The sequence below is a fragment of the Stylophora pistillata genome, chromosome 13 (genome assembly GCF_964205215.1).
Source record: "Stylophora pistillata chromosome 13, jaStyPist1.2, whole genome shotgun sequence".
Lineage (NCBI taxonomy): Eukaryota > Metazoa > Cnidaria > Anthozoa > Scleractinia > Pocilloporidae > Stylophora > Stylophora pistillata.
Genome location: NC_142531.1, coordinates 14,862,265 through 14,888,067, shown reverse-complemented (window position 1 = coordinate 14,888,067; position 25,803 = coordinate 14,862,265). Strand labels below are relative to the sequence as shown.

The window sequence follows — 25,803 nt, the reverse complement described above, 5'->3', positions numbered from 1 at the left end:
TAATACGCTGCCTTCCAAAACTTGTTTGTTTCGCGATTCCTTTTTCAACCGTCTAGCTAATTTATGGAACGCCATTCCCGATAATATAAGTCACAGGCTTCCATTTCTTCTTTTAAAAACAAGTTAAAGTATTTCTTCTTTGAAAGACTTAAATTAGTATTTGATGGAGACAACATTCGTTCATATAAGTTAATTTGTCCTAAATGTCGTAGAGTTAATCGTATGAATATTTGTAGTTGCTAATTGTTGTTACTTTTTCTCTTTTCTTATGTAAAAAAAAAAAAAAAAAAAATTTAATGGGTACTTTGGGTTGGGATTAGTTTTCCACTTTCCTCTTTCATACTCGGGGTTGGCTTTGGGTGTTAATATTTTATAGGGGACCTAAAAATAAAATAAAATAAAATAAATAAACGATAAAAAAGAAAACACAGCAAAAAATTTCAGGCAAAAAGAAAAAATAACTAACATCGCCAGCGTCTGTAGCCAAATGTAAAAGTTCCTATTGCAAGCGATTCATACACAATCAACGACCGCAGATGCCGTCTTCGTTTTCAAGAAAAATCCGGTCAGTAAATTTTATCACAACGGGCATATCCATTTGGCGTTTACAAGATAATGAAAGTGATATAAAATCTGACAGATAATTTCCGAGGTCTCTCTCATAATGTCCGCCTTATTTGCAAAGCAGTTAAATCAAATTATTGCCATTACTGCAATATTTTAGTATTCTGCAACTAAACCATTATCACTTTTTCATTGTCATTTTTTTTTTTCAATCGAAATCATATTGAATTCAATCACTTCAAAACTTTAGGACTCGTGTGGTTTAGAAATTATATCGTTCACAAGGGCATGAAGTGTGACAGTTCGTTCGGATAAAGTCGTTAGGTATTGTGGTGTTTCTTACCCTAAACAGAAATCTGAGGTGTCTGGATACACAAACAGCTGGCAGCAAGGGAATTGTCAAATTCAGAGAGGAAAGTCGGAAGGAACGTTAGCGTGGAGCTTCCCTAGGGGCTTTTTGGTATAAACGCAGGATAAACGAAAAGGCTGCAAACGGAGGATACGCCATTGACAAAAGATTACTGTTGCGATTTGAAAAAATGGCCTTGATAGCGGAAGAGTTAAAACAAAAGGAATAAGGATGAGTAGAGACGGCTAAATCATGTAAGAAGACACGAATTACAAATGAAAAACTGGAGCAATTTAGCCCTGAGCAGAATTTGTGCGCCACCTTTCACTGAGGTGTATTTGCAGGTGTGTACCTCCAATGCTGACAAAGGATACTGTCCGGATGGACCAAACGTTTGTCCCAAGTCACGGAAATCCGCGCCCACCCTTTTTGCGGGTTAATGTAAGGATATTTAACAATTATTCCACGAGCGCGCGTTGGATACGAGATGATAGATAGCCAACGAGGCGCGTAGCGCCGAGTTGGCTTTAATCATCTCATATCCAACAAACGCGAGTGGAATAATTGTTTTATTAAAAAAACGCACCCCAAACTATTAGACAAATCTTCTCGACTTTATTTTGTGAGAAGAAACCGGATTTAACAATGTACAGAAATTAGATTATGGTATATTGGCTCATATACCATAATGACTGAGCCAATAAAAAGTCTTGAATTGCATTATCCAATGATCCAGTTTTTAATAATTTATGTTATTCAGAGTTAATCAGGGTTAAGGTAAAGATTAAAAAGATTACAAGGACAAAATGTTACCAGGCACCAGGTAAACCGACTAGCTCAATGATAATTATAACTTGAGATGCACAAAGTATACAGCGCACCTTTGATAACAAAATATTTATTTACAAGCATTTGAACACGCTGCTTAACTTCAGTATACTACAGTTCGGTTGATAGCCCAGGTCTAACATACTCAGTGAATGATCTGTTGTTTACTGAAAATATTTATCTTTGGTATTTTCAAGCGAAAGTCCTTCGAGCGCTGTCGATCCGCCACGCTTGAGGCTGAACGTCGATCAAACCCTTGCGTGACAATCATCTCGTCACGCCTCTTTAAACGGTTCAAATTCTATGTTCACCTCAAAAACGGTTCACTCTGCCACCTGTCGTACGTTACCGCACGTTGAGTGCATCTAGCTGCTCCCTGAACTCTGTAAAGAGCCTTTGTAGACGAATGTTTGTCCCTGAAAGCAAACGCATTATAAGTTCCGAGAAACAAATAACAAGAACTAGAGAAGGTATGTGAAGCTTCATTTCATGAGTGTGCATATTCTCCATACTGTTCTCTATACATTTTCTAACGTGCTGACAACGAGAATTTTTTTAACGATCGAGAGCTTCTTTAGTTTGTAATCACTTCATTTATTCTCGTGACATCAATCGTGATTCATGGTTGATATTGTAAAGAGAAATTAGATGCTAGTTACTCTTGTGGTTTAAAGGCTTCAAGGAATCCCGATATGAACTTACCAATATGAGGCAACAGTTCATGCAAAAGATTTCTTTTCTGGTATCCCTATCAATGGAAAAATTTCAAACAGTTACTCGCATTGAAATAAAGTTATCACAACAAACAATTAGAAGAAGGGAAAATAATCGCCAGGTTCAATGACAAAGGGAAAAAAAAGAAGACGCCGACAGGTAGCGCGAGTGACCAAGTCTCCGTCAGTTTAGGTGTGCATCTGATTAATTGCAAAGGTGACGAAATACCCATCACAAAGCCAAGTATGACAAAACCACTTCAATCCCGTATTGCTTTCGACGCTTAGAGCGCTTTGTGATCGAGTGTCGTAGAAAAGCAAAACCCGAAGTAACCACAGCGATCAATCAGAAGAAAGGAGGAGACCCTAAAGAGTCAATGAGATATCAGAGTAAAGCAAACCACATAAAGCGTGGGAAAGCGCCGGCGACCAAATCGCGATTGGTGTTAATTTGCACCCGATTGGTTGAGAGAGTGGTGGATGTTCTGTTGACCAATCACAGGGCAAAGTAAAGCAAAACCAGCGCAATCACGGATTACTTTCGACACTCAATTGAAAATTGCACTACCAACAATAAAATGATAAAAAAAAGTAAAATAAATAAATACATATTATCAAGAAAGGACAGTTTTTATGTCACTATTACCAGTATGGTTGGGTTCCAATTGATACTTTTGTCTTGTGGTGCTATTGTTCTATAGAAACACAGAACATTACATAAACAGACAAAAATACAAACAACACAAAACCAGAAACAGTATTATAACAAAAACAAAAAATAAAAAACAAACAAAAGAAAGAACCAAAATGACGTAAGAATACCGCGAATGAACGATGCCATGAGTGAAAAATGTTTTAATGACCCATTCAAAACAATAACTAACATGAAAAAGAATAACAAGCCAGGAAACTGTGAAACCAATAAATTGACGAAAATTCATCTGCTGCAATACGAAAAAAAGTTGTTGTTGACAGATTTCGAAATTTTCAACTGAGGAAACAACTCTAGTCTTCTTTTTACATCATTTCGTGTTTGTGTAATACATGTACCAAGCAAAAGAAAACATCAGTTCATTGAAAGCTGTGCTTAATAAATTCAATAACAATTTTTTTTCTTTCTTGAGTTCAATAATACACTGGTTCCTGTACCTGTGTGGAGGTCCAAGTAGCTCTTCACAAACTTCCCTTAATCGTGGTTCAAACCCTGAAACCATACATTTTAAGTTTTTACACAACATTAAAAAAAACAACCGTTTTCCCAGGTAGGGAAGTAGACGAGGAAAGTTTGGGTGGGAGTATACCGCAGACGTTTTCAAACCTTGTTTGTTAACAAAATCTGTTCTTTTCACGACCCCGTTTATGACCAAAAAAAACAATGTAAAACTTGGGGCTTGCTAAATCAAAGGAACCAGACAGAAATTGGAGATTGCTGGTACCACACATATGAATCGTACACCCCCAATGCTCATCCTGCTGAAGAGCACATGATACAACTGTCCACCTTCAGGCCCCACTGCTCATCCTGCTGAAGAGCACATGATACAACTGTCCACCTTCAGGCCCCAATGCTCATCCTGCTGAAGAGCACATGATACAACTGTCCACCTTCAGGCCCCAATGCTCATCCTGCTGAAGAGCACATGATACAACTGTCCACCTTCAGGCCCCACTGCTCATCCTGCTGAAGAGCACACGATACAACTGTCCACCTTCAGGCCCCACTGCTCATCCTGCTGAAGAGCACATGATACAACTGTCCACCTTCAGGCCCCACTGCTCATCCTGCTGAAGAGCACATGATACAACTGTCCACCTTCAGGCCCCAATGCTCATCCTGCTGAAGAGCACATGATACAACTGTCCACCTTCAGGCCCCAATGCTCATCCTGCTGAAGAGCACATGATACAACTGTCCACCTTCAGGCCCCAATGCTCATCCTGCTGAAGAGCACATGATACAACTGTCCACCTTCAGGCCCCAATGCTCATCCTGCTGAAGAGCACATGATACAACTGTCCACCTTCAGGCCCCACTGCTCATCCTGCTGAAGAGCACATGATACAACTGTCCACCTTCAGGCCCCACTGCTCATCCTGCTGAAGAGCACATGATACAACTGTCCACCTTCAGGCCCCAATGCTCATCCTGCTGAAGAGCACATGATACAACTGTCCACCTTCAGGCCCCACTGCTCATCCTGCTGAAGAGCACATGATACAACTGTCCACCTTCAGGCCCCAAAAGCCAAACCCGGTATGAGGGTAGTTACCCGGTCAGGTCATATAAAGGAGTGCGTCCCCTAACGAAATGAAGAATCAGTGAAGAAATAATAATAGCTAATTGAACTGAAAGGCTCACGTACCTGCCTGAGAAAGATACCGTACGTACGTCGTCAACCAAAAGTAGTACTCTTTACCAGACCCCAGGGCGACGCAAGAGGACAGCTGGTTCTTGAAAAAATATAAAATACAAAACAAATAAAATTTACACCTATATGACCAGATTACAAGTTTCAGCTTTCACTTAAAATGATCGACACGAAGATTAACTGCATCTTTAGTAACTAATGTCCTACTGAAATCCTCTTTGCTTTTTACATATAAGATGCGTAAAATCTATTGTGACTTAATTTCTTGGAACTGCATTGCATTAGCTTACAGAACTGAATGCATTGGATTCCCCCGGTATCTGTGCAGGTATACACTACAAATACGGAAGGTTTGACAGAGATCTCATTGCATATTCTATCTTAAGGAGGATGACGCTGGGAATCAAATTAACTCTAAGTAGTTGCGGCTTCCGCTGACTTACCTCCAGATGAACCGCTGTGGCAGACTGCTGTCTGCCCGTCTTTGAACGGAAGATTCTTGACGACTGACGCCCGATTCTGACACGATCAAAATCGAATGATATTAAAATAAAGTTTCGACAGAAGTTTATCAATACTCATAGATGATTCCAAAGGGTGAATTTAGATACGCGTTTTCGCAAACAGCAATAAACACTTTGAGTCTGCTTTTGTTGTCTGCCTTAAAGTTATTTGAGCAATAATGACGATGAGGTCATTTACATTTGTGGGAAGAGTTCTTCAGTTAGAATTTGATGAGGTTTGACTGAATTTAACAAAGCATGAAAACTTTCATAACCGTTCAAATCCTTGGAGTTAGAAAAGCAACAAAACTTCAGCATGAAAAACTCGCACACCTCGAACTCTGCCCTTGTAGTTGAGCGAGAGGACCCTTCGCCTGCAGAGGATCTTGGGTTAGTGCCACCGACTGATGGTCAGAGTTGACAGCCAAGAGGTCATCAGCGTAAATAAGCTGCACCCTATGAGTAAAACATCACATCAAGCTACCGTCATTCTTCAACATTGTATTGTGTATCCTGACTGCAACTTCTTTCAAAGGTGATTAGCGCTCCTTGATGTCATCTCGGTCCATAGAAACGCAAACAAGAAAGGGACTTGGAAAATGTCCAACTCTCCTGATCAAACAAGATTGTCAATAATAAATCTATGGCGAGTATCAAAAGTTATCAGTGAAGCTTTTATGGGTTTCAATAACTTTTCCGGTGAGCAGCCCCCGAAACACGAGAACCTCGCAGGCTCAACAGACAGCGGTCGGAGGTCTTATAGTGACCGAGTTTTATTAAGCCCCGCTAGGCTGGGTTTTTCAAAGCGGAGTTAAAATAAGCCAGGGTTACTGTGAAATCTGATCTTATGTCTGAAAGCTTAAAAGGAAAATTCAGTGCAATTACTTTTGTCTACAATTTGATGACTGGATGCCCTTCAAAGAATAGATAAAATTATCCCAGAAAAGCTCTTGAACAAGTGAAGAAACACGGATTAAAATTTAACCCTTGGTAAGCGTTAATCAACCTTCGAACAAATAGGTCAAGGCTCTACTGCAGCTGGATTCTATTGAGAAAGATAATTCCCAAAACACGTATCAAACAAGTTGCACAAGTTCAAGCTAAACGTCATTAAAGAGGCCCAGCTTGAAGTCCAGTTACACTTGTTGGGTCGATTTAAGGATCAATGGAAATTATGACAAAGGAAGCTAAGTCAGAGTTTACCTTTGAACCACTGTATGACATCTTTTAACCCACAAGTAATAACTTGTTCTTACCAGGCCCCGACAGATGTGTCGAAGGAATATGACGCGTGATTGGACAGGGTGATGATTGGAAATCCTCGTTCTGAGATCGAGGCTCGAGTTATGGTGACATCTGGACCTGTAGAATGACAAAGTTCAGCGTTTGTAAACATTTTCTGCACATCCTCTATGCATCAAATAATAGAGGTACACATGTACATGTGTAAAGTAGGTGTTGCAGGTTAATTCTTTCTTTCTTAAATGATACAACAAACCCGACAACAGTGGAAGCACTGATTCATTTTTTAGCACTGCAGCAACTCTCTTTGTGTCCCTAGGAACAACAACAACAAAAAAAGCCACTTAACCCTTTACACCGTAACATCAGTATGCATATTCTCCATACTGTTCTCTGTACATCTCCTGAGGTGCTGATAAAGAGAATTTGTTTAATAATAGAGAGCTTGTTTAGTTGGTGATCATTTTCTTTATTCTTGTGACCTTAATGCGTGATTCGGGGGGGGGGGAAGGAGAAATTAGATGCTGGTCACTCACAGGGATCAAAAGATTCAACTTCAAATGCCGCGAAACAAGAAATCTCTTTCACAGATTTTCAAGGAAAACACCATCACCAAACACGAAACAAACAGCCACCACCACAGCTTTCTCTTAGCAAAACACCCATAAAAAAAGGGAAAACTTAAAAACCAAAGGAAATTTCATCAACACTTACCAAACGAAAACTCCCCCAGAGGAGGTGACAAGCATGACATAATGACGGCTGCACTGCAGAATGGAGGCTGGTGAGTCTAATACCATGCACGGTAGGATTCTGTTCAGTCATAATGAAAATATTTTGAGCAAATTTATGTGAGCACTTTGCCGCGTGATTCCCAAAGTTCACATCACTTTTATTGCTAACCTGACTGAATCACTTCCTCATCTTAGTGCCGTGATGCATTATGACTCCTTCACTACTCTCATTTCACTATCACTTAAATGCTCCCGAACTTGAGGGAAGCATCATTGGCGGCGCCAACGTGGTGAAGGAAAAGGAGGAACGGCGAAAAGGAGGCGAGAAAAAGTGAGGAATGTCGGCTAAGCTCATGACACATATATATTGAACATCACTCTTGCTTTCGGGCAGTATTGCGTTACAAAGACGTTTGTCCATAAAGTTCGCTTAGGTTTAAAAATGAGCTCTTTACACGGCAAAAATTTATTGAAAAAAAAAAAAAACCTTTTTTTTTCAATATGTTAGCTCATTCTTTTCTACAAGGGTTTGTTATCTTGTTGTACCGTCTCTTGTTTGACCGTTTCCTCGGCCGCTTAGAAGCGCTTTTGATGAGAAAGGACTGGAAAACGAATCAGGACTGTTCTCAACAAGGTAACACGGTAACTTCAGTCACGGTTTTACTCTCAGTAAGTAATTAATTGTCATTCCTTGAAAAAAATCGTTGATTCTCCTAGCTACAAACGCTGGTAATAGCGTAAATTACATGTAGGGACGAAGGTTGCTTACTTGCGTCCAGTGGAAGAAAACATGTCGATACTTCGGTTTTCACAAGCCACGCAGATCACTTGTCTTTACAAAATGAAAAGAGATCGCAAAGTTAAAAATAATTTGACAATTAACAATGATAATTAACCAGCGTTTTGGTGTTGACCTATTCGGTCTGAAAAGCATTACCTCGGTTCTTTCCTGGTATCACAAGCTTCTTGGATCTATAGATGAAACACAAATAACTACATTCGTTTAGAAAACAGACTTCACCCCAACTCACCGATTGCCAGCCAAGGCTATACCGGGGCTCATGATCACAGTCTCCCACAGAGGTTTCCCAGCTGTAGAACACTTCAAGATATGCGCTCTGGGCCCTAAAAAGAATTGGCGGAATAAGTTACAGAAAGACTGTGATAAATAAAATCGATTATATTGTACCGCTAGCATTTGTTAATCAGTACCCCGTTCACAAGACGTGTCGAAATCTTTCGGCCTTGATTGATAAAGTGCCCTCCTGTAAGGCACATAAGCGAGAAAAGAACGAAAAACAGCGAAAAAAACAGACTAATTGGTATATAGTCGCCTTGTAGATACCAAACCTTGGCAAAAGTAGTCGAGAAGTTTTTTTTTCTTTCTCCTAGAGACATCTCATTGGGGAGAGAGCTGCGATGAACTCGCCGTTCCTTCCAAGAACATGGCTCCCTCATCCGAAGATAACAGTTTGCGGTTACAAAAACAATTAAAGTATACAGTGGTAAAGGCTGACGTATTATTCAAGCGACTACAATCACAATTAGCTAGATGATTGTAGAAACCTACATTACCTTGAGTGGCCAAGTTGTTCTCTAAGTCCAGTGTTAGGGCAGGTTCACCACCATTTCCTTTAATCTGCACAGGAAGTGAAGTAATAATAATAAAAAAAAAAATAATAATAATAATAAGAATAATAATTTAATATTTATATTGCGCAAATTAACATGTGGATATGATCAAATGCGCATCACAACACTTTTCGGGGGACTTTGGCCGGACTGCATCAGCAGTTTACAAACAATCGAAGGAAACGTATTTGAAGATGCCCCCTCCCCCCCAGTTCCCAGTAAACAGGCCAGACCACATCACAGTAATCTCGTGAGTGGGTTCTTTAACGTCCCCTGCCTAACCAAATTAGCTAATTAATAGATGCAGGAGACGGGACCTACGGTTTATTCGTCCTTATCCGAGAAGACTAGAATGTCTATCCATTTCTTGATAATATAGTAAGGTAGCGCATTCTCCTCAGTTATTTTAAGACCTTGAGTGTTGGTCCGGCCGGGGCTCGAACCATCGACCACGACCTCCCGCACAACAATCCAACGCTCTAACCAACTGAGCTAACCGTGTAATAAAAATGACTCACTTCAAAAGAAATTCATTTACCCCTCATAAGAAAAGTCTAAATAATGGCAATGGTCATTTTAGATTACAAAGTTACCTGGACTGTGAGATTTTTCTGTGGGGTGGGGTAGGGAATAGCCACAGATTGTCTCACGTGTAAGGAAGCGTCGACACTCTCCTCTTGGTCTGTTCTATCTTCGCGTTGTTTAGACTGAGAAAACAAACAAACAAAAAAAGAAATAAACACAAGAAAGCTCATTAACTCTAAAACGAACTTAAACAATATTCTAAAAACCATCATTTGATACTCTGCGCATCATGTTCTCTCGTATTCAGGACGGAATAAAGTTTCCATTCACATTTATGAACGGTGCAGAACTGAGCTTGATTGACGGGTTCTCACTTTTAAATTTGACAATTCACTATGCAATTACTTACATTACTAGAGCCACCTGCACTCTTTGAACCTGCAGTACACGGAAAGATCGAAGTTTAATCTTACTTAACTACCCAAGAACAAGATAATTTGGTTTTATCAACTCAGTGTATAAAAGGTAACTTAGCCACCGTAAAGAGTTTCTGAGCTGACGTTTCGAGCAATAGCCCTTCTCGGAGCGAATGGAGGAATTGTGGGTTGAATTATCAACTCAGTTATATAACCAAATTATCTTGTTATACTCCTACCGACGCAGCACCACAGTTTCTTAAGAAACTTGCCCCCTTTACCCAGGAAGCAGCTGATTCCTTTCCACCTTTATCTGCCTCTGTGAAAGAGCCATTGCGGCGGCAAGGGTAAACAAGAAAAGCGACTCGTTTTCGCACCCTAATGGTACTTGGAACAAGGCATGTCAGCAAAACTGGAAATTGTAAGGGTTGGGTCACTTGACAAAAATAAACTTGGAAACGATGAATAATAACAGGACAATGGCGAAGTACAATATTCAACGACAGGTATCAGAGCTGACCGAAGCCTTATAGTAAAAAACCGTAAATCAAAAGCATGTCGGTTGTGCTCACGCTAAGGTTGAAACAGTGCCCAAGGCCCTGTTTACAAGCAAGAAGGGTAACCCTTGTGCTAGAGTTACCCTACCACAAGGGTCAAAGATAGCCCGGGTTTACAAGCAAAATTTCACAGGTAGGGTTACCCTACCACCCCGGGATAACTTACCTATGCTTGGTAACCGCACGCATTGTTATCAATGTTCAAAGGGTCTGGAAACAAGTAAAAAGTTGTCCTGGGTAGGCGAGTTATCCCCAGCAGAGCGTTTACAAGGCAGCTAGGGTTACCCTAGCTGCCTTGTAAACACGTCGATGAAAAAAAGAAGAAATGTGGGAGCGTTAGGGTAACTCTAGCACTAGGGTTACCCTACCTGCTTGTAAACAGGGCCTAAGTGGAATTTCGAAGTGTTGGGCAACAAACGCTAATTTGGAACTTAATCTTTCCAACCTGAAAGCGACCACTTCATCAAGAGTTAAAAATGATAGCCATTTTTATTTTATCATCTTGTGACTGCAATCCTTTCAGTTGGAAACTCTCCTAAACGAAACCTACTGTATACGATCAAAGGGGTTTGGCATTTTAGGTGTTAGCTTACAAGAGGTTCAACTGTATTAACTTTAGGTAATAGGAGCGATATGTTTTGATGTCCGACACAAATGCCAATGTTATTAGAGTAACAAAATGAAATCTTTTGAACTTGTTAGAAAAAAATTCTGTCTTCTTTTCCATCTGCACACAAAATGCTCGCAGCATTGCTGATTCTAGCAGTGCCCATCACTCAATCGTGACACTTCGAATAATATGTTCATTTAAAAATGCCTTTGTTCAAAGTGAAAAAAAGCTATAGCGTCATTTTCTTTGCAGTCATAGTTCCAACCAAATATTTAAGCTATAAATTACCTGAAGAGCTTCCATCTTTCCTTGCCCGTTTAGACTGCGATGTCGTCGGTGTATCTGATTTTCTCTTCACTGCAATAGAAGTTGCAGTAGTTGATGCTGAAGTCGAAGACAACGTTGTTGTGGGAGTTGAGGCGGGTTTGGTGGCTGTGATGGGCTTCATGGTGGCTGACACAGGTTTCACGGCAAGGATCTCTGCTCTCTCGGGTGTCTTATCCTTTGACCTAGAGACCAAAAAAAACATTTGTCATTACAATTTTTTTTTCGCAATAAAGGATTTCATAAATTCCCCACCCATTCTCGCTGATGGCTACCCTGAATTATCTACTCAAGAGTCCTATTTTAGTACTCGGACTCTTTCCTTTAGGATCGGGCCAAACCGCAAGGAACACTTCAACCCAACCTCTTGCAACGTTATTGGATCGTGCTATGAAAAATTATGCAACTTCAGCAACTTCGTTTAATTTTTCATTGCTGTACGCGGGGTTCATTAAAAGGGCCCTTTAGAAAAAATAAAATGAATTACGAAATTTTGCAAATGTCTGCAGATTCTCGATATTTATGGCCAGCGGCTCATAAGGTTCCTGATGTTGTAAGACGCTGTGTTGAAATGTAGCGTGCGTTTGGTTGGGCCATCATTTTTCGCTTTTCTTTTTTCTGGTGTAAAGAAGGAACCAAATGCATGCTCGGAAAGGAGTATACCTAACCAATCCTTCAGGTTTTCTGGGAAGCTTCTTGGGCAAAGAAAGGTTCAACTGTACAAACATTATCCCTCCGAGTCTTCCTTTCGGATCCAATACAGATTACACACAGGCCAACATCGCAATTGTACGGTAAAGGTAAATTTATTTACTTATCAAATTAACGATTCTTACTTGCTTGTGAATCCTGTTGTTGCATTTTCACCGATTCTTGAGTCCAGTGCAACTAAATTCTAAATAGAGAACAAATTCAGTTTATTGCAAATACACTTTACCTGGGCTGGAATGTCAAACAAATGAATAACTTCACAGCCCAAGTCTAAATTCTTTTAACAGAGCAGTTTTCCGATGGGTGTGAAAAGAACTCCGGACTGTACTCGTTTTATTTACCTCCGTTAATGCATCGGTAAGAAAAAGATGTGCAACCCTTTTTAAAAAAGCTAGAGACAACTTGTGGATGAGCTGAGCCATGAAGTAAGTTGAAACGCCAGCATACTGCCAAGATGAGTCGTGTTTGCAAATAGATACAGAGGGATCGCAAATTTAGAGCACGTTCGTCGAAAAAAGAATGTTATTCAAATGCCAAGAGCGTGGGACAAATAAAATATCCAAATCCCACAGGAAACCTATCCCTTAAGGAAACCGATTTGACCCAAAAACCCAGCTAAAAATTCACCATCTTTCGTTACTCTCCTTGCAAACATCTTTTACCTGGGATGTGGCTGGAATGGAGTTCGACACCTGAGATACGCCACTCGGGTCTGAACTTCCGGGGGGTGAAACAGCAGCTGAAGATCCTCCAAACGGAACAGGCGAGTCACTGTAGAACAGATGAGTAGAGAGAATTATGTCACAAGACAAAGGCGGTCTGATGTCCGATAACCAAAATCATGCAGAGAAATTGTTTTACTTTTTGCCCGGATATTTTCCTAACCACAGGTAAAACATTGCTGCCACCAAAGGGGTTGCACAAGAAGAAGAAAACAATCAAACAATCATACACGGCAAGCAGCACACCTAACTTCCATGGTTGAAACCAAGAGAGGAGTGATGCGGCGACGGCCATCTTTGGTCCTGGTTTCCACTTGCTTTTCTAAAACATTCTACAGAGAAACAAAATCCAAAATTTGGCGTCATGGAAAAAAAAAAAAGAATGGATAGATTTCCGTATAACTCCATACCAATCAAAACCAAAGCCGTAGTCCCAAAGGAAATCTGTTGTTTTGCCTCTGCTTTCCTTTATCCAAGAACTGAATGCATAATGAAGTACGGGGTTATACGGAAATCTTGCCAAATGAATGTTGTGAGTACCACATTCACGCGATAGTTCTTCACTCATGGATGCAGACCTGGACGTTCAGTTGGTAAACGGAACTTGAGCTCATTATTAAACAAGGGGATCACGTCCTACGCCTCCTAATTAGGAACCTTAAGCAAGCTGCGACGACGACAGCAACGAGGACGTGGCAAAACATAAAGGCGTAATGAGCACAACAATAGTTTAGCACGCGCATTTCAAAACTTTGTAGATTTCTCAGCCGTCCTTTGCAAAAACAACGACGGTAAATCATCAAAATTTACGTGGCATAAGAACGGAAACCCCGACGGCATATTATTTATGTTACATTTGAGTTCGACGCTGCTCGCATAGGTTCAGCTGAAGTTGAGGTGTGGCGCCGTTTAAGACGGTAAACACATCCAGCCATTCGCGAAATTCTAACTAAAACTTCAAATTCATTTTTTGATCAACGTCTTCCACTGCGTTACCGTCCTGACTGCTTAAAGTCCCTAATTCTATCCAACTAAATTGGGAAAGTTTGGTATTTCTGCAAGGGAAAACCGGAGAAATTGAAGCAAAAAACTCAGCCCATTTGGGACGAACGCAGGGTTTTAGTAACGAACCTGAGCAACAGTGGGTGGAGGCCAGCGGTTTCACCACTGTGCTTCTCTGAAAATACAAATTTAAACCTTACACCCTAACTTAAGTATTGATACTTTCATACTGTTCTCTTCACATTTCCTATGACACTGACAAGGAGAATTTCTTTTGCAATCTGGAGCTTTTGGAATTGCTGATGATTTGTTTTGTATATCATGGCCTGTATATTTGTTTTGAGGGTGATACTGTAAGGGAAAATGGGAAGCCAGTCATTTTTCGGGAAAAAAGAGTCAAAAGATATGAAACAAATTGGGTGTAAAGTTTCTTATCCAGGACGTATAGGGTACAGGGCGACATACTGAAAACATTTCCACATGCGACACACAACAAATCGAATTTGAAGTCTATACTCACCACAGGATCAATTGGGCTCCTTGTGACTGGACTGCTCAATGAGTGTGATGGACTTTTCATGGGAGTGCCTAAAACACAGAGAGTAATATAAAAAAGTAAATGAGAACTCGTTCGTGAACTGTAATACCCCCACACTGGTGACGACTGGTACATGGCCTTAGTTCGCATAAGGAGTCTCCGTGAATATGACAAACTGTTGACGATGTTCACGTTGGCAGCGGGCACATTTTAGGGGAGCCTTCTTTCCCGTGGGGGAATCAAAATTATGAATAAATCTCATTACACGCACTTCGCCTACTGCGCAATATAAACATACATGTAGGCTCATTAACCTTGGCGGAAACTGTCACATAAGTGCACATTCACTTTTAAGAGGATTTTGTTCCAATCAGTAAGATTTTCAGTAAACACCTATGTGAAAATGCAGTAAGTTTGTCGCTACAATTTTCTTGAAGAAAAAAACATTCCAATTTTTCCTTCTCAGCGAGTAGTTTGTGGAATTCTAGTTGAGAATTTCTGAACTTGTCTCACTTTAGCCGCGCTGCGAAAAAAAATAAAGGCTTAAATTCAGTTAAACTGAATTTCAAATATTAAGAAATTTGATGATGTTAGATAAATAAAATTTTTGTCGTTGTTTTTGGCGTTCAAGGCGTCCTCTTGGTTACATTCAAACCAAAGATCTTTACTAAATTAAAATTTTTGAATTTGCCTCGTGTGGTGCCACTTCACAGAACGGGAAAATGTTTCGGTTTTTCATGAGTATCCAGGCAAAGGTAAACCCAGGCAAATACACTATAGATTTTTGACCAATCAGAGCGCACGTTGTGTCTCAATTATGTCATAAGCCACTTACCATTCATAGCTGACGAATCCTGCTTGGTTGGTGCTCCAGACGGGATCAACGGAGGAGGTGGAGCAGGAGGTTTGTTTATGTTGGCCAGTGTCTGTTGTTTCATGGCGTGCCGTTGTTGAATCTTTAACATTTCAGGATTTTCAATAATGGCACTGGCCAAGTTCGTCTTGCTGCTGTTGATGCTGATGCCATAGACCTGCTTGTGGAACTTTTCCTACATTACAATCAAGGAAAAAGTAATGGTTAAATGAACAACTCCTAGTTTTCTTGTAGAGATTGAATGAACCTGCGCTGTTCATTAGTTTAGAGGAATGTCAGACAACTCGCCCCCTGGACAACTAACCCCAGACAACTCGTCCCCGATCTTCAGAAAACTGGCCCCCAATATGAAAACACCTATGTTACGTTAAACAAACATATTTTTATGCTCATAAAGTAATAATTTCTTGAAAGAAGAGGAAAGTTTGTTTTTTTAAGTGCATTACGAGACCACTAACTATGACGTGACCGAGACTTACGTTTGTAGCGATCGATTGTAACGATCGCGTAAAGACCGTAAACACATGAAAGTGACCATTTTCTAATCCATTCGCAGCATTTGAAGTAATAGTGATGAAACAGCTCTTACTGTTTTTGTTTTGGAGTATTGTCCGTGTATAATTTGTGTTTATGAATAAATGAACGAATTCTCAGAATTCTTAGTTATCGAATGAGTATGATTACATCATAATACGCCTGAACACGTGCTTTAACTGAACCAAGATGGCGCTGTATTTACATATTCGCGTCTTTTGTTTCTTCAACCTCAACTTACCTTCCAGAATGCTTCAAAACAAAAAAAAAAACAAACATTTAGATCTGTTTCACTTCAGCAACTTCAAATGTTATGGCTGGATTACAAAATAGTCACGCTCATGTGTTTACGCGATCGTTAGAATCGATCGCTACAAACGTATATCTCGGTCTCGTAATGTACGTACTTTAAAAAAACAAACTTTCTTCTTCTTTCAAGAAATTATTACTTTATGAGCATAAAAATATATTTGTCTAACGTAACATAGGTGTTTTCATATTGGGGGCCAGTTTTCTGAAGATCGGGGCCTTTAAAAGTTGTCTAAAGATCGGGGGCGAGTTGTCTGGGGCTAATTGTCCAGGGGGCGAGTTGTCCGGATACCGTTTAGAGCGACAATCTATCTTCGAGTTATGCAAATATGAACAGTGAGCATGCAATATCCAATAGCAGCTTCCGGAAAATATTGTTGTACTGTGCAAGCTGTAGTTTCAAAATCAAACAGCAACACATGATAAAGTTGTAGAAAAACTGCGTTGAGAACTTTATACATTGCTGTCAGTACTGCAAATAACAATTCAGCGCTACAAAAAGCACATAATTTAAGTGGGACTACTGCTCAATGTACCATGTCCTTAAACAGTACATCTAGAGAAGTATCGAAACCAGAATACCCACACAAAAGACCATTTGAAGGGCTCAACTAAATTCAACCATTAAAACACGTTGCTAAGCGACAATCTTTAACTAAATGTTCTTCACATTTCATTCCAAACTCAAACAGCAATTCTGTTGTCATTGATTACAGCACAATATCCTTCCTATTTGTACTCCTAAATCCAAAAAGTGCAAATTAAAGGAGTAAAAGACCATGACTTTGATTGTAACTTTTACATATTATAACTCAGTAACACTCTGGTCACAAAAACATCTTTGGTTAATGAACCAGTTTAGATCGCTTGGTTCTGTACCAGACATAACACTTCATACATTCTACGATAACAAAATCTATTGCATCAGTACTGCACTTTGATTACACAATGTACTGTAGTTTTCAGTGTTTGTAAAGCCCTGCTTTCTGCAAACGCTTTGTGAGTGAAACATGGGATGACAGTGCAAGACACAGGCAGCCTAAGCTCACTTCTAGAAAAGCAGACGTGACTCTTACAGTGTTGGGCAATGTTTTATATTTATAAAGGTTTATATCGGATGTTATCGGTTTGCCTCGACAAACAAACCAGTTAGCTTCCCTGGTCGGCAGGCTGCTGGCTATCCTCGCCGGGCTTATTTTTGTTACCCAACATGCTGTGCGATCGGCGAACGGGTCCACAACTGTTTCAACGAGCCAAATTCGAAATTGGAAAGCCGATCGATCTGGAGATAAAGCATCGCTAGTAAAAGATCTGTAGGAGGAATTGGGAATCGAGTGAATGGAAATGGAACTGCAACATCTCTGCTTTGATTTTCTGGAGGAATCGAGACTGGTGGTAATTTTTTGGCGGAATTATTCGCTTCGGGCGACGGACCCTTCTAAAATGGGTTCCGGCCTTGTCTTTCTTTTAGCAGTTGAACACCAACATAGCGCTAACTCGCCGAAAACGCTTCAAAATGGCCTAAGACGCTCGGAGTCAACAAAGAAAACAACAAGGCAATAAGTTAAGTCCATTTTATTTCAAAACAAGGCATTTTTTTCTCTCTTTTACGGCAAACCGATAACATCCGATACAAACCTTTATAAATAAAATTGCGCAACTGTAAGAGTCACGTCCGCTTTTCTAGTAGTGAGCTTGGGCTGCCTGTGTGCAAGACAGTAAATATGCATCTTTCTGATGACAAAACTCTTCTACAGGTAAATCAATAACCAAAATTGGTAATATTCAGAGATTTCATCAATGAACACACACCTTTTCCTCCTCTGACATTGGCCTACCCAGTTCCTCAGCTGCGAAATCAGCATAAGCCACAGTTCCATCCCATGAACAAACCATCAGCTGGAAACCTGAATCACTCCTGCAAGCAAAGCCAGAACAAACCTCAAGACTAAATGACTGCCTAATATGTTCAAGTGAATCACTCCAGACCTGCAAGCAAAGCCAGAACAAACCTCAACACTAAATGACTGCCTAATATGTTCAAGTGAATCACTCCTGCAAGCAAAGCCAGAACAAACCTCAACACTAAATGACTGCCTAATATGTTCAAGTGGACAGGGAGAGGAGGGGTGAAATCCACATCAAAACTCTGGTTAGGGAAAAGCCACTTTCCAATTAAGATAATAACAGCCTATTGCAGATGATGCCTTTCCTGTTTAGAGTAGTGTACTTGGTTACTGGTACCTGGATTCATGGAAGATGGATCTTCCATGAGACACCCTTGTGACACTGGCGAATGTACATGTACATGCAGAGACATTCACTATGCCTAATAATTTGAGAGCATTGTCCCTTGGAAAGCCACATGTAGTCATCCAAAAACAAGATTTTAAGGGAAAGAAGCAATCACACAATCCTGGAAGCAATCCAGAGAGAGTATGTGCAACACACATTACAAGGCACTAGTCTTGGCTTAAATGTAATATTACAAGATGTGGTCCAGTACTTTCACTTCTTTTTCATAAAATTACATTTACTCAAAATTACAATGATGTCAACAGCCATAACCCACTCTTTCAGAGATTTACAGGTATTTGATTTCTTAGCCCTTTCATGCAGTGTGCACTGTAGACATATGTATTCATCATTTTGTAATAAATATCTAATTGCAATACTGCTGTTTTCTTACCCTAAACACAGTTTAATAAAGTCTTTTCTATTTTTACCTCTAATACACATCAGGGTTTGACACCAACAGTAGCCAACTAGCCACAGACTAGTAGAAATTCAATCTTGGCTAGTGGTTTTTGATTTCCACCGGCCAGTTTGGCTAGTAAGTTGAAAAGTTAGTGTGAAGCCCTGACACATGTACTGCTTAGAGTCTGTTAGTCCATGAAAAGAATGCAAATGTGTGCTGATTCTCTTAATGAAGACATACCAGGATACATCCATGATTGAGTGATTGAATAAGTCGTGCATAACAACAAGAGGCCTCTTAAGGGAAGTTAACTGTTTGGAAAAAAAAAAAAAAGATTTACTCCATTAATCAGTTCAGTTAATTTTGCAATCAGAGGATTAACTTAGTACCCTTGTGAAGAGATGAGGAGGCAACATCATTATCCTGTAAAAGATGACAGGTGTAATGTATGCTGTAATTGTGACTTTAATGTCCTGTCTCATTCATGGACAAATTGGCAAATAAGTACAGTTAATGTTTCTGCGACATCTCCTCGTTCAGGAAATTCATGTAGTTTATCTGTCTTGCCCAATTCTTTGTCATTCCATTACCTGAAGCTTTTTATATAATTCAACTCTTTTTTGAAAAAGCTGCATTTTCATAATCATCTGCACCTCTGCATGATTAATCCATTATTTTGTAACCATTTCAATCTTTGGTAAATGTATAATAATTATTTCATACAGCACTGCCTATCCAATCAAAAATACAATTAATTTATTACTTGCAAAGTCACTTCAAATTCTGAACATACCCAAACCGAAAGAGATCGATCTCTGCTTCCAATTGCACAACAAGAATATTGCTGAAGATTAAGAGAAAAATATCACACAAAATGTATGTACATGAGCAGCTGCATACACTGTACTGCAAAAATGGCATGAATTATCTTAGGAAAATAAATGTGAAGGTATAATGTAAATGTTAAGTTTGGTAGTTGATTAAAAAGAAAACTTATTCATTTCTCACACACATGATACAAATAACTGACTTGAACATAACTTGGGTTTCCCAAAAGGAATACAACCTTATCTTCATCTACCCAGAGTCTCACACTCGCATGTTCTCTTTAGCTAAGAGGTAGAACACAAAACCATGAGACTGAAGGCCTGGGGTTCAATTTGGATTGCAGATTTTTTATTTAATTTGTTCCATACTTAAGAACAAATGAATAACATAAATATAGCAAGAAAACACAAAACTACTTCCAGATTGCAAAATCTCAAATTGAAAATACGAAAAATAAATGTTTTGTAGACCTTCCTGTAACATACTACATGTACAGCAAAATTTTAATTTGGAAAAAAAAATACATTGTTTGACATAAGCACTGGGGGATTCAATACACAAAAATATGTACTACTGTTACCTTGAGTCTGGATGATTCCTCACCAATTTTCTTCAGAAACAGCTTTGGGTTGAATCTCTGTTAAGAGTTACATGTAACAAATTCAATCATGATTTTAATCTAAAAAAGTCACTGCTGACTCTTGACTTGACTTGAGTTGAATGGCTATTGTGATTACCAACCACAGTCCTTCAAATCAAATCATGAACCTTATCATGTGACAAAATACATAAAAAGGAAATGTTTGAAGTTATCCCTATCAAAGAAAACTCCCCAATGTATATCAGCATCGTGGTGGAACAAGTCAGCAAACTTACTGAACTTAGCCTTCCTGCCATATGTTTATCAGAACAGGACAAAGACTATATGAATGAAATCTCTGAAGGCAAATTTCATTATACATATCTATTTTGTTCCACTGAATGATATTTTTCTTTATCTTTTAGTTTTGCGGTTTCACATCCACGAACATCAATTGGTGTACCTCTTGGTGACCTGAATTCCTTGTAGATCATTGTCCTACTCTCACAGAGCATGACCAGATAACATGATCAAAATCTGCTGTTATACAAAATAATGCAGTTATACACATGTCCTGTACATACAATCTTTTCCTAAGTATCAAATCTTACCACACATGTAATTGCTTTCCTATGCCCAACAAAATCCATCCTCATCTTCCAGCCATCCCTCTCCAGGATCTTTGCCACTGGACCAGAATTATTCATAGCATGTGCTGATACCACATAATGTCCATCAGGTGACCAGCTGAGACGCAGAACATGAGTTGTGCCACTGCATTCAGCAAATGGTTCACATATTTCACTCTCTTGCTGCCAATCAGATGTTCGCCACACTTTCAAAGTCTTGTCATCAGATTGAGAGGCAAGATATTTTCCAACTGGGTCCCATGTGATGCCTTTGACCATACCACTATGACCCTTTAAGACGGTAACAACATCTGAAATGAAAGAAGTTTAGAATAAAGAAACAACTTCATACAAGTTTGTGGATTGCTACAGCTTAACCTTTTTTGTTTACCAACTGAATTGATCAATTGGTCACCCTGGAGAGTTTCTAAAGGAGACAATTGGAGTGTTCCCTCTATCAGAGCAAATAAACCAAGGGCTAACATAAACATCTCAAATGATAAAACCAAATTATCTCATAGTACACAGGTACATACACCCCCCTCCCCCACTAATGCACCACCATGATAGTTTCTTTAATAATAATAATAATGATGATGATGACAATGATGATGATGATGATGATGATAATAATAATGTTTGTTTATTTATACCCCTTGCAGAAAATCTGAATTACAGGTATAGTCAGCAAATTGAATACAAGGATGTAAGCTTACAAAATACAATAATAAATAATAGACTTTTATACATTTTGCTTTAAATAAGTGGCAAACTTGTTCGTTACAAACTTTCCAAAACGGTCAGTTTTTGTGCTTTTCACATAACTAGTAGAAGACCTGAGATTGTACTTGTTACTTGGCTGAGCGAGGTGGCTTTTGACAATATTGAAAACAGGGTTTGATGGTGTCAGGGTACACAGCTAGCGCATCTACATGTGTAAGGCTTGGAAAAACAATGGCAAGTGCGCCTTACTCCCTTTTCCACAGCTTATAGCAGTTTCTATGATAGGGATTATCAAGGAGCATTGCTGTCAGATGGGAGGGTACATTTACATGATTTTACAGTCACGTCCCACAGCAATTGATAGATTTTGCTGTTATAATGTTGCTGCATTGTACCTATTGATTCTGCTGAGTGGAAAGAGGTACACATAATGTGAGGGTTCAGTATTTTGCTTAAGAACATAACACATAAATTAGCCTGGGCTCAAAACCTTGAGCTCTTGATCTGCAGTCTGGAAAAACATCACTTTTCATGTCACTGCTTAGTGGCACCAAATAATTAAAAGCCCAAACATTCAAAACACCAAACTGTTCATTGGTGTCTAGTCTGTTGCTAAAGAAATATGTTTCAATTCACAGTTCCAGGCAAGCTTACAAAAAACTTTGACACTGCAACTGTCACTAACTGCTGAAATTGTTGCCACTGCTGTAATAGCTACTTGACTTGTAAGTCACAGTGACAGTAAACTGAGCCCTTTTTTGCTGCTTTGGCATATACTACAAACCCTTTTTTTTACTAGATGTATTCTAAGAAATAGCCACAAACCTGGAAATCGTTGAGCATTCCATATGGTGATAGTGTTGTCAACACTTCCTGATGCAAGAAAGCTGTCATCTGGAGACCATGCCAGATCCAAAACATCTAGCAAAAACATACGATGTGGATTCAATGTCAAGAAAAGGTCCTGAGCTGCTTGGTCACACATTGTTTACATATACAAGGTTACACCTTGCACATTGCACACTGACTTAAGACTGCCTTCACCTGCAATTCAAGTACTATCGCTTTCCATTGGCTATAAAGTATGCCCAGGTGAAAAGGAATACGAGGAACATATACCACACCACAACAAACATATGAAACATATGTGTGAACTGCGGTTAAGAGACGTATATGAGCACGATCCTTCGCAGTAAAGCACTATTTGAGCAATAGTGAAAATCAGACCTGAAAAAAAGTTTCAGGCCTGTACGGGATTCGAACCACTGACCTCTGCGATACTAGTGCAGCGCTCTACCAATTGAGCTAACAAGCCAACTGGGAACAGGCCATCAAATTAATTCGACATAAACCCGTAGATGATAAATCAAACAACAACAAACATATGAAACATACGTGTGAACTGCGGTTATGAGACGTATATGAGCACGATCCTTCGCAGTAAAGCACTATAGTGCTTTACTGCGAAGGATCATGCTCATATACATATACCACACCATTGTTCAGGCCTTAAAAAGGGTCATGTGATTTTTGGTAAGAATTTTTTTTTGTTGCCTCCTTGGGGTTATTATAAAATAAAGCAATACAAGTAAATGTATAATATGAACTGAGTGGGTGGCTGAGCTGAATTGTTATGCTTGTATATAGCAAGCATGGCATGCTTCAAAGCAACATACCTCTCTAAGGAAAAATAACACTTCCAGATGCAATTTCCAGCATTAAGGGACGTGTTTGGGTACCTTTTTTTTTTAGCCAGATATTAAAAATTAGAATTACAATTGTTCAAAATAACTAATTTTCCATCTTTGATCACTATTCAAAAAGAAGCCTGTGAAAAATACACAGCTGACTGCTGACAGGTTTCCAATACCTACATGTAATGGCTTCCAATGACAACCCTATAATTATTGATCTTTTCAGTCTCAATTTTCCCAAGATGTGCGTATACAGCTTTTTTCAGCTTGCAGCTTGTGGTGGTAAGTCTGGCATGGCTACCAATGGTGCAAGAGAAATAGTCTAAACAATGTTACAACATTTCACCAGAGACTCACCCCCACTATGACCCCGTAGCGTGTTGACACACCTCCACTGCTCCACATTCAACTTACTACTGTTACCACCAAACACTGCTGCTGCACCCATTAACCTGGCCCCAGTTCAAAAACAAACATCTAATATTAGGATGGCAGTTAGATTCTTATCAATTTTTTGTTAAAAAAATAAGTACCTTATAATGAAATGTGAGATTAAAGCACAAGTCATGTTTTTTTTCTTCTGTAAGTTTCTACCTGTGATGATCAATTTGGCATGAGGTTTTTAAAATACAGTATTTTTGCAAAAATTATTTTATCTTACCTTGCCATTTGCCAAATCATGATAAGTTTGTCATCACCTCCAGTTGCAAGATATTTGCCACCACAAGACCAACGAACACAGTTCACACATGCTAAAAAATAAAACAATGATGATTTACAGTAGATCATTTACCCTTAACAATCATTAACCCTTAACTAAAATCAGTATGCATATTCTCCATGCTGTTCTCCATAAATTTTCTAGGTTAGTGGCAAGAATTTATTTAACAACCACAGCTTCTTTAGAAGGTGAGCATTTCCTTTATTCTTATGCATGACCTAAATGTTCAGCTGCCAAAACGTTATAAACACATCTTAAACTAAACACAAAGTGTTATTGCACATGTCTGATGCACAAGTACATATTAAATCACTCAATTGATTCCACAACTTAATAAAATGCAGCCCACCAAGATGGTTATCCATTTGGCACAATAACTTCGGAACATTTTCATTTATTTCATCTTCCTCATTTTTCACAGGGGCCATGTTCCAAATTGTGACCTTTCCTGAATCATCTCCTGAAAAATTTAAATATAAAGATAAGAAAACACTCTTACATGTGTTACACATACAAAAAAAGATACATGTAAGTAATTTCAAGTTACTCTGAGTAAAGGTGTAACAGACTAATGTTAAGGGAAAGCAGAGAACTCAGCAAGGTTTCCATATAACCCCGTACTTCATTATGCATACAATTCTTAGATAAAAGAAAGCAGAGGCAAAACAACAGATTACCTTTGGGACTACGGCTTTGTTTTTGATTGGAATGGGGTTAGGCAGAAATCTTTCCAAGAACTCATTTTCAGGCCACCAACAGTCTCAGCTGCAGATCTTAACTTCCTAACTTCACACTTCCAACTTACAACATTTTTCAAATCATTTTTCAAAGAATCTTAATCTAATGCATGTTAACTTACAGCATGGAATAAGTCAATAAAAATGAAAACAACGTTTCGTGCTGGTTGCAACTTTGGCACCTCTTTGTATGGCAACTGCCTAGATTAGCATGGGGCCCGTTTAAGTATTTTGACCGTTGCCAGCAGAAAGGAAAGTCTTAGAAATTGTACATTATGTACATGTACTGCACACCACGTACCTTGACCACCAATGGCAAATCGAGATCCATCTGGGTGAATATCAACAGAAAAGAGCGGTCTCCCTAGAAGTGTTACATCGGCGAAGCCAGTGAAACTTTTCAATTGATGAGCAATTTTTAAATAATCCCAGTAGACAACAATGTGGACGGGGCACATGTTCCATATCAATTATGCGAGCTTCAACGTTCTTTACACAAGGTTGGACACGCGCAAAAAATCAAGCAATTAAAACTCTTGTGTCGAATGGAAAAGTCGACAAATCTCGTCGAAAATCGATTTTCGACGAGATTTGTCAAAAGGTCAAAAGAATTTCCACAGCAAACGCGACTAAGGATTTGAACTCTCGCGCCAGAAAATCAGATCGTCACTAGTTCCAAAGATATAATTTTCAAAGAAAACTGATGTTTGCTTCAACTACTTGCACGCAAAATATTAATCTGTAGCATTACCTTCGTGTGAAACCCAGGTTGGTTTAAGGATTCGCATTCTCTCCAAAATTAGGGGAAATTATAAAAACAGCTGAGATGTGACTTTCAAAATGGCTATGCCGCCATCTTTGATTCCCAGCCATTAATGTAGGTACCGCTGGACCACAATACCCTGTCTACTCAGCGCAATTACACAGAGAGTTGCTATCTGCCGGTGACTATTTTAAGATTTCCTTTTCCTGCAGGACATAAGATAGCAGCCAGGAAGCGTGAATTAACAAAGCTATTTCAGGAAACTCTTAGAAATAATCAAATGTCAAACTGGGGAAATAATGTTTTTTTTTTCCTTAGTGAAACAACATTATGTCAGTTGTCAATGCCGCATTATCATTCTTCTTGTAGTAGTG

The 25,803-nt window shown here is 39.2% G+C and overlaps 1 protein-coding gene across 4 annotated transcripts; it reads right to left on the bottom strand.

Annotated features, from left to right (window-relative positions):
• Positions 1–1,506: 1,506 nt before the first annotated feature.
• LOC111321802 (protein HIRA) lies at positions 1,507–25,573 on the bottom strand. 4 transcript variants are annotated; one of them, XM_088742716.1, is made up of 32 exons: positions 25,418–25,572; positions 24,968–25,030; positions 24,279–24,389; positions 23,870–23,960; positions 23,566–23,660; positions 22,340–22,435; positions 20,774–21,102; positions 20,163–20,219; positions 19,548–19,598; positions 18,995–19,065; positions 17,869–17,974; positions 15,175–15,388; positions 14,322–14,389; positions 13,046–13,131; positions 12,740–12,848; positions 12,203–12,261; positions 11,331–11,551; positions 9,869–9,897; positions 9,528–9,641; positions 8,878–8,941; positions 8,334–8,427; positions 8,072–8,134; positions 7,283–7,381; positions 6,825–6,883; positions 6,583–6,688; positions 5,660–5,782; positions 5,267–5,342; positions 4,818–4,905; positions 3,604–3,658; positions 3,101–3,149; positions 2,444–2,489; positions 1,507–2,157 (listed from the first exon to the last, which is right to left on the bottom strand). In XM_088742716.1, the coding sequence occupies exons 1-32, from the start codon at positions 25,452–25,454 to the stop codon at positions 2,087–2,089; spliced, it is 3,000 nt and encodes a 999-aa protein (XP_088598842.1). In that variant the 5' UTR covers positions 25,455–25,572; the 3' UTR covers positions 1,507–2,086. The 4 variants fall into 4 exon arrangements, with proteins under 4 accessions (XP_088598842.1, XP_088598843.1, XP_088598845.1 ...); XM_088742717.1 differs by lacking the exon at positions 24,968–25,030 and having other exon boundaries at positions 25,418–25,548; XM_088742719.1 differs by lacking the exons at positions 24,968–25,030; positions 25,418–25,572 and adding an exon at positions 24,607–24,943.
• Positions 25,574–25,803: the final 230 nt, after the last annotated feature.

Bases quoted from the DNA above. Each gene is read 5' to 3' on its own strand.
- LOC111321802 (XM_088742716.1), bottom strand. From the start codon at position 25,454: ATGCGAATCCTTAAACCAACCTGGGTTTCACACGAAG. The intron at 12,849-13,045 runs GTGTGCTGCTTG...TCTGTTCTACAG, and splicing joins GTTTCAACCATGGAAGTTAG to TGACTCGCCTGTTCCGTTTG. The intron at 2,490-3,100 runs GTAATAGTGACA...TTCCATTGATAG, and splicing joins ATTGGAACCCAACCATACTG to GGATACCAGAAAAGAAATCT.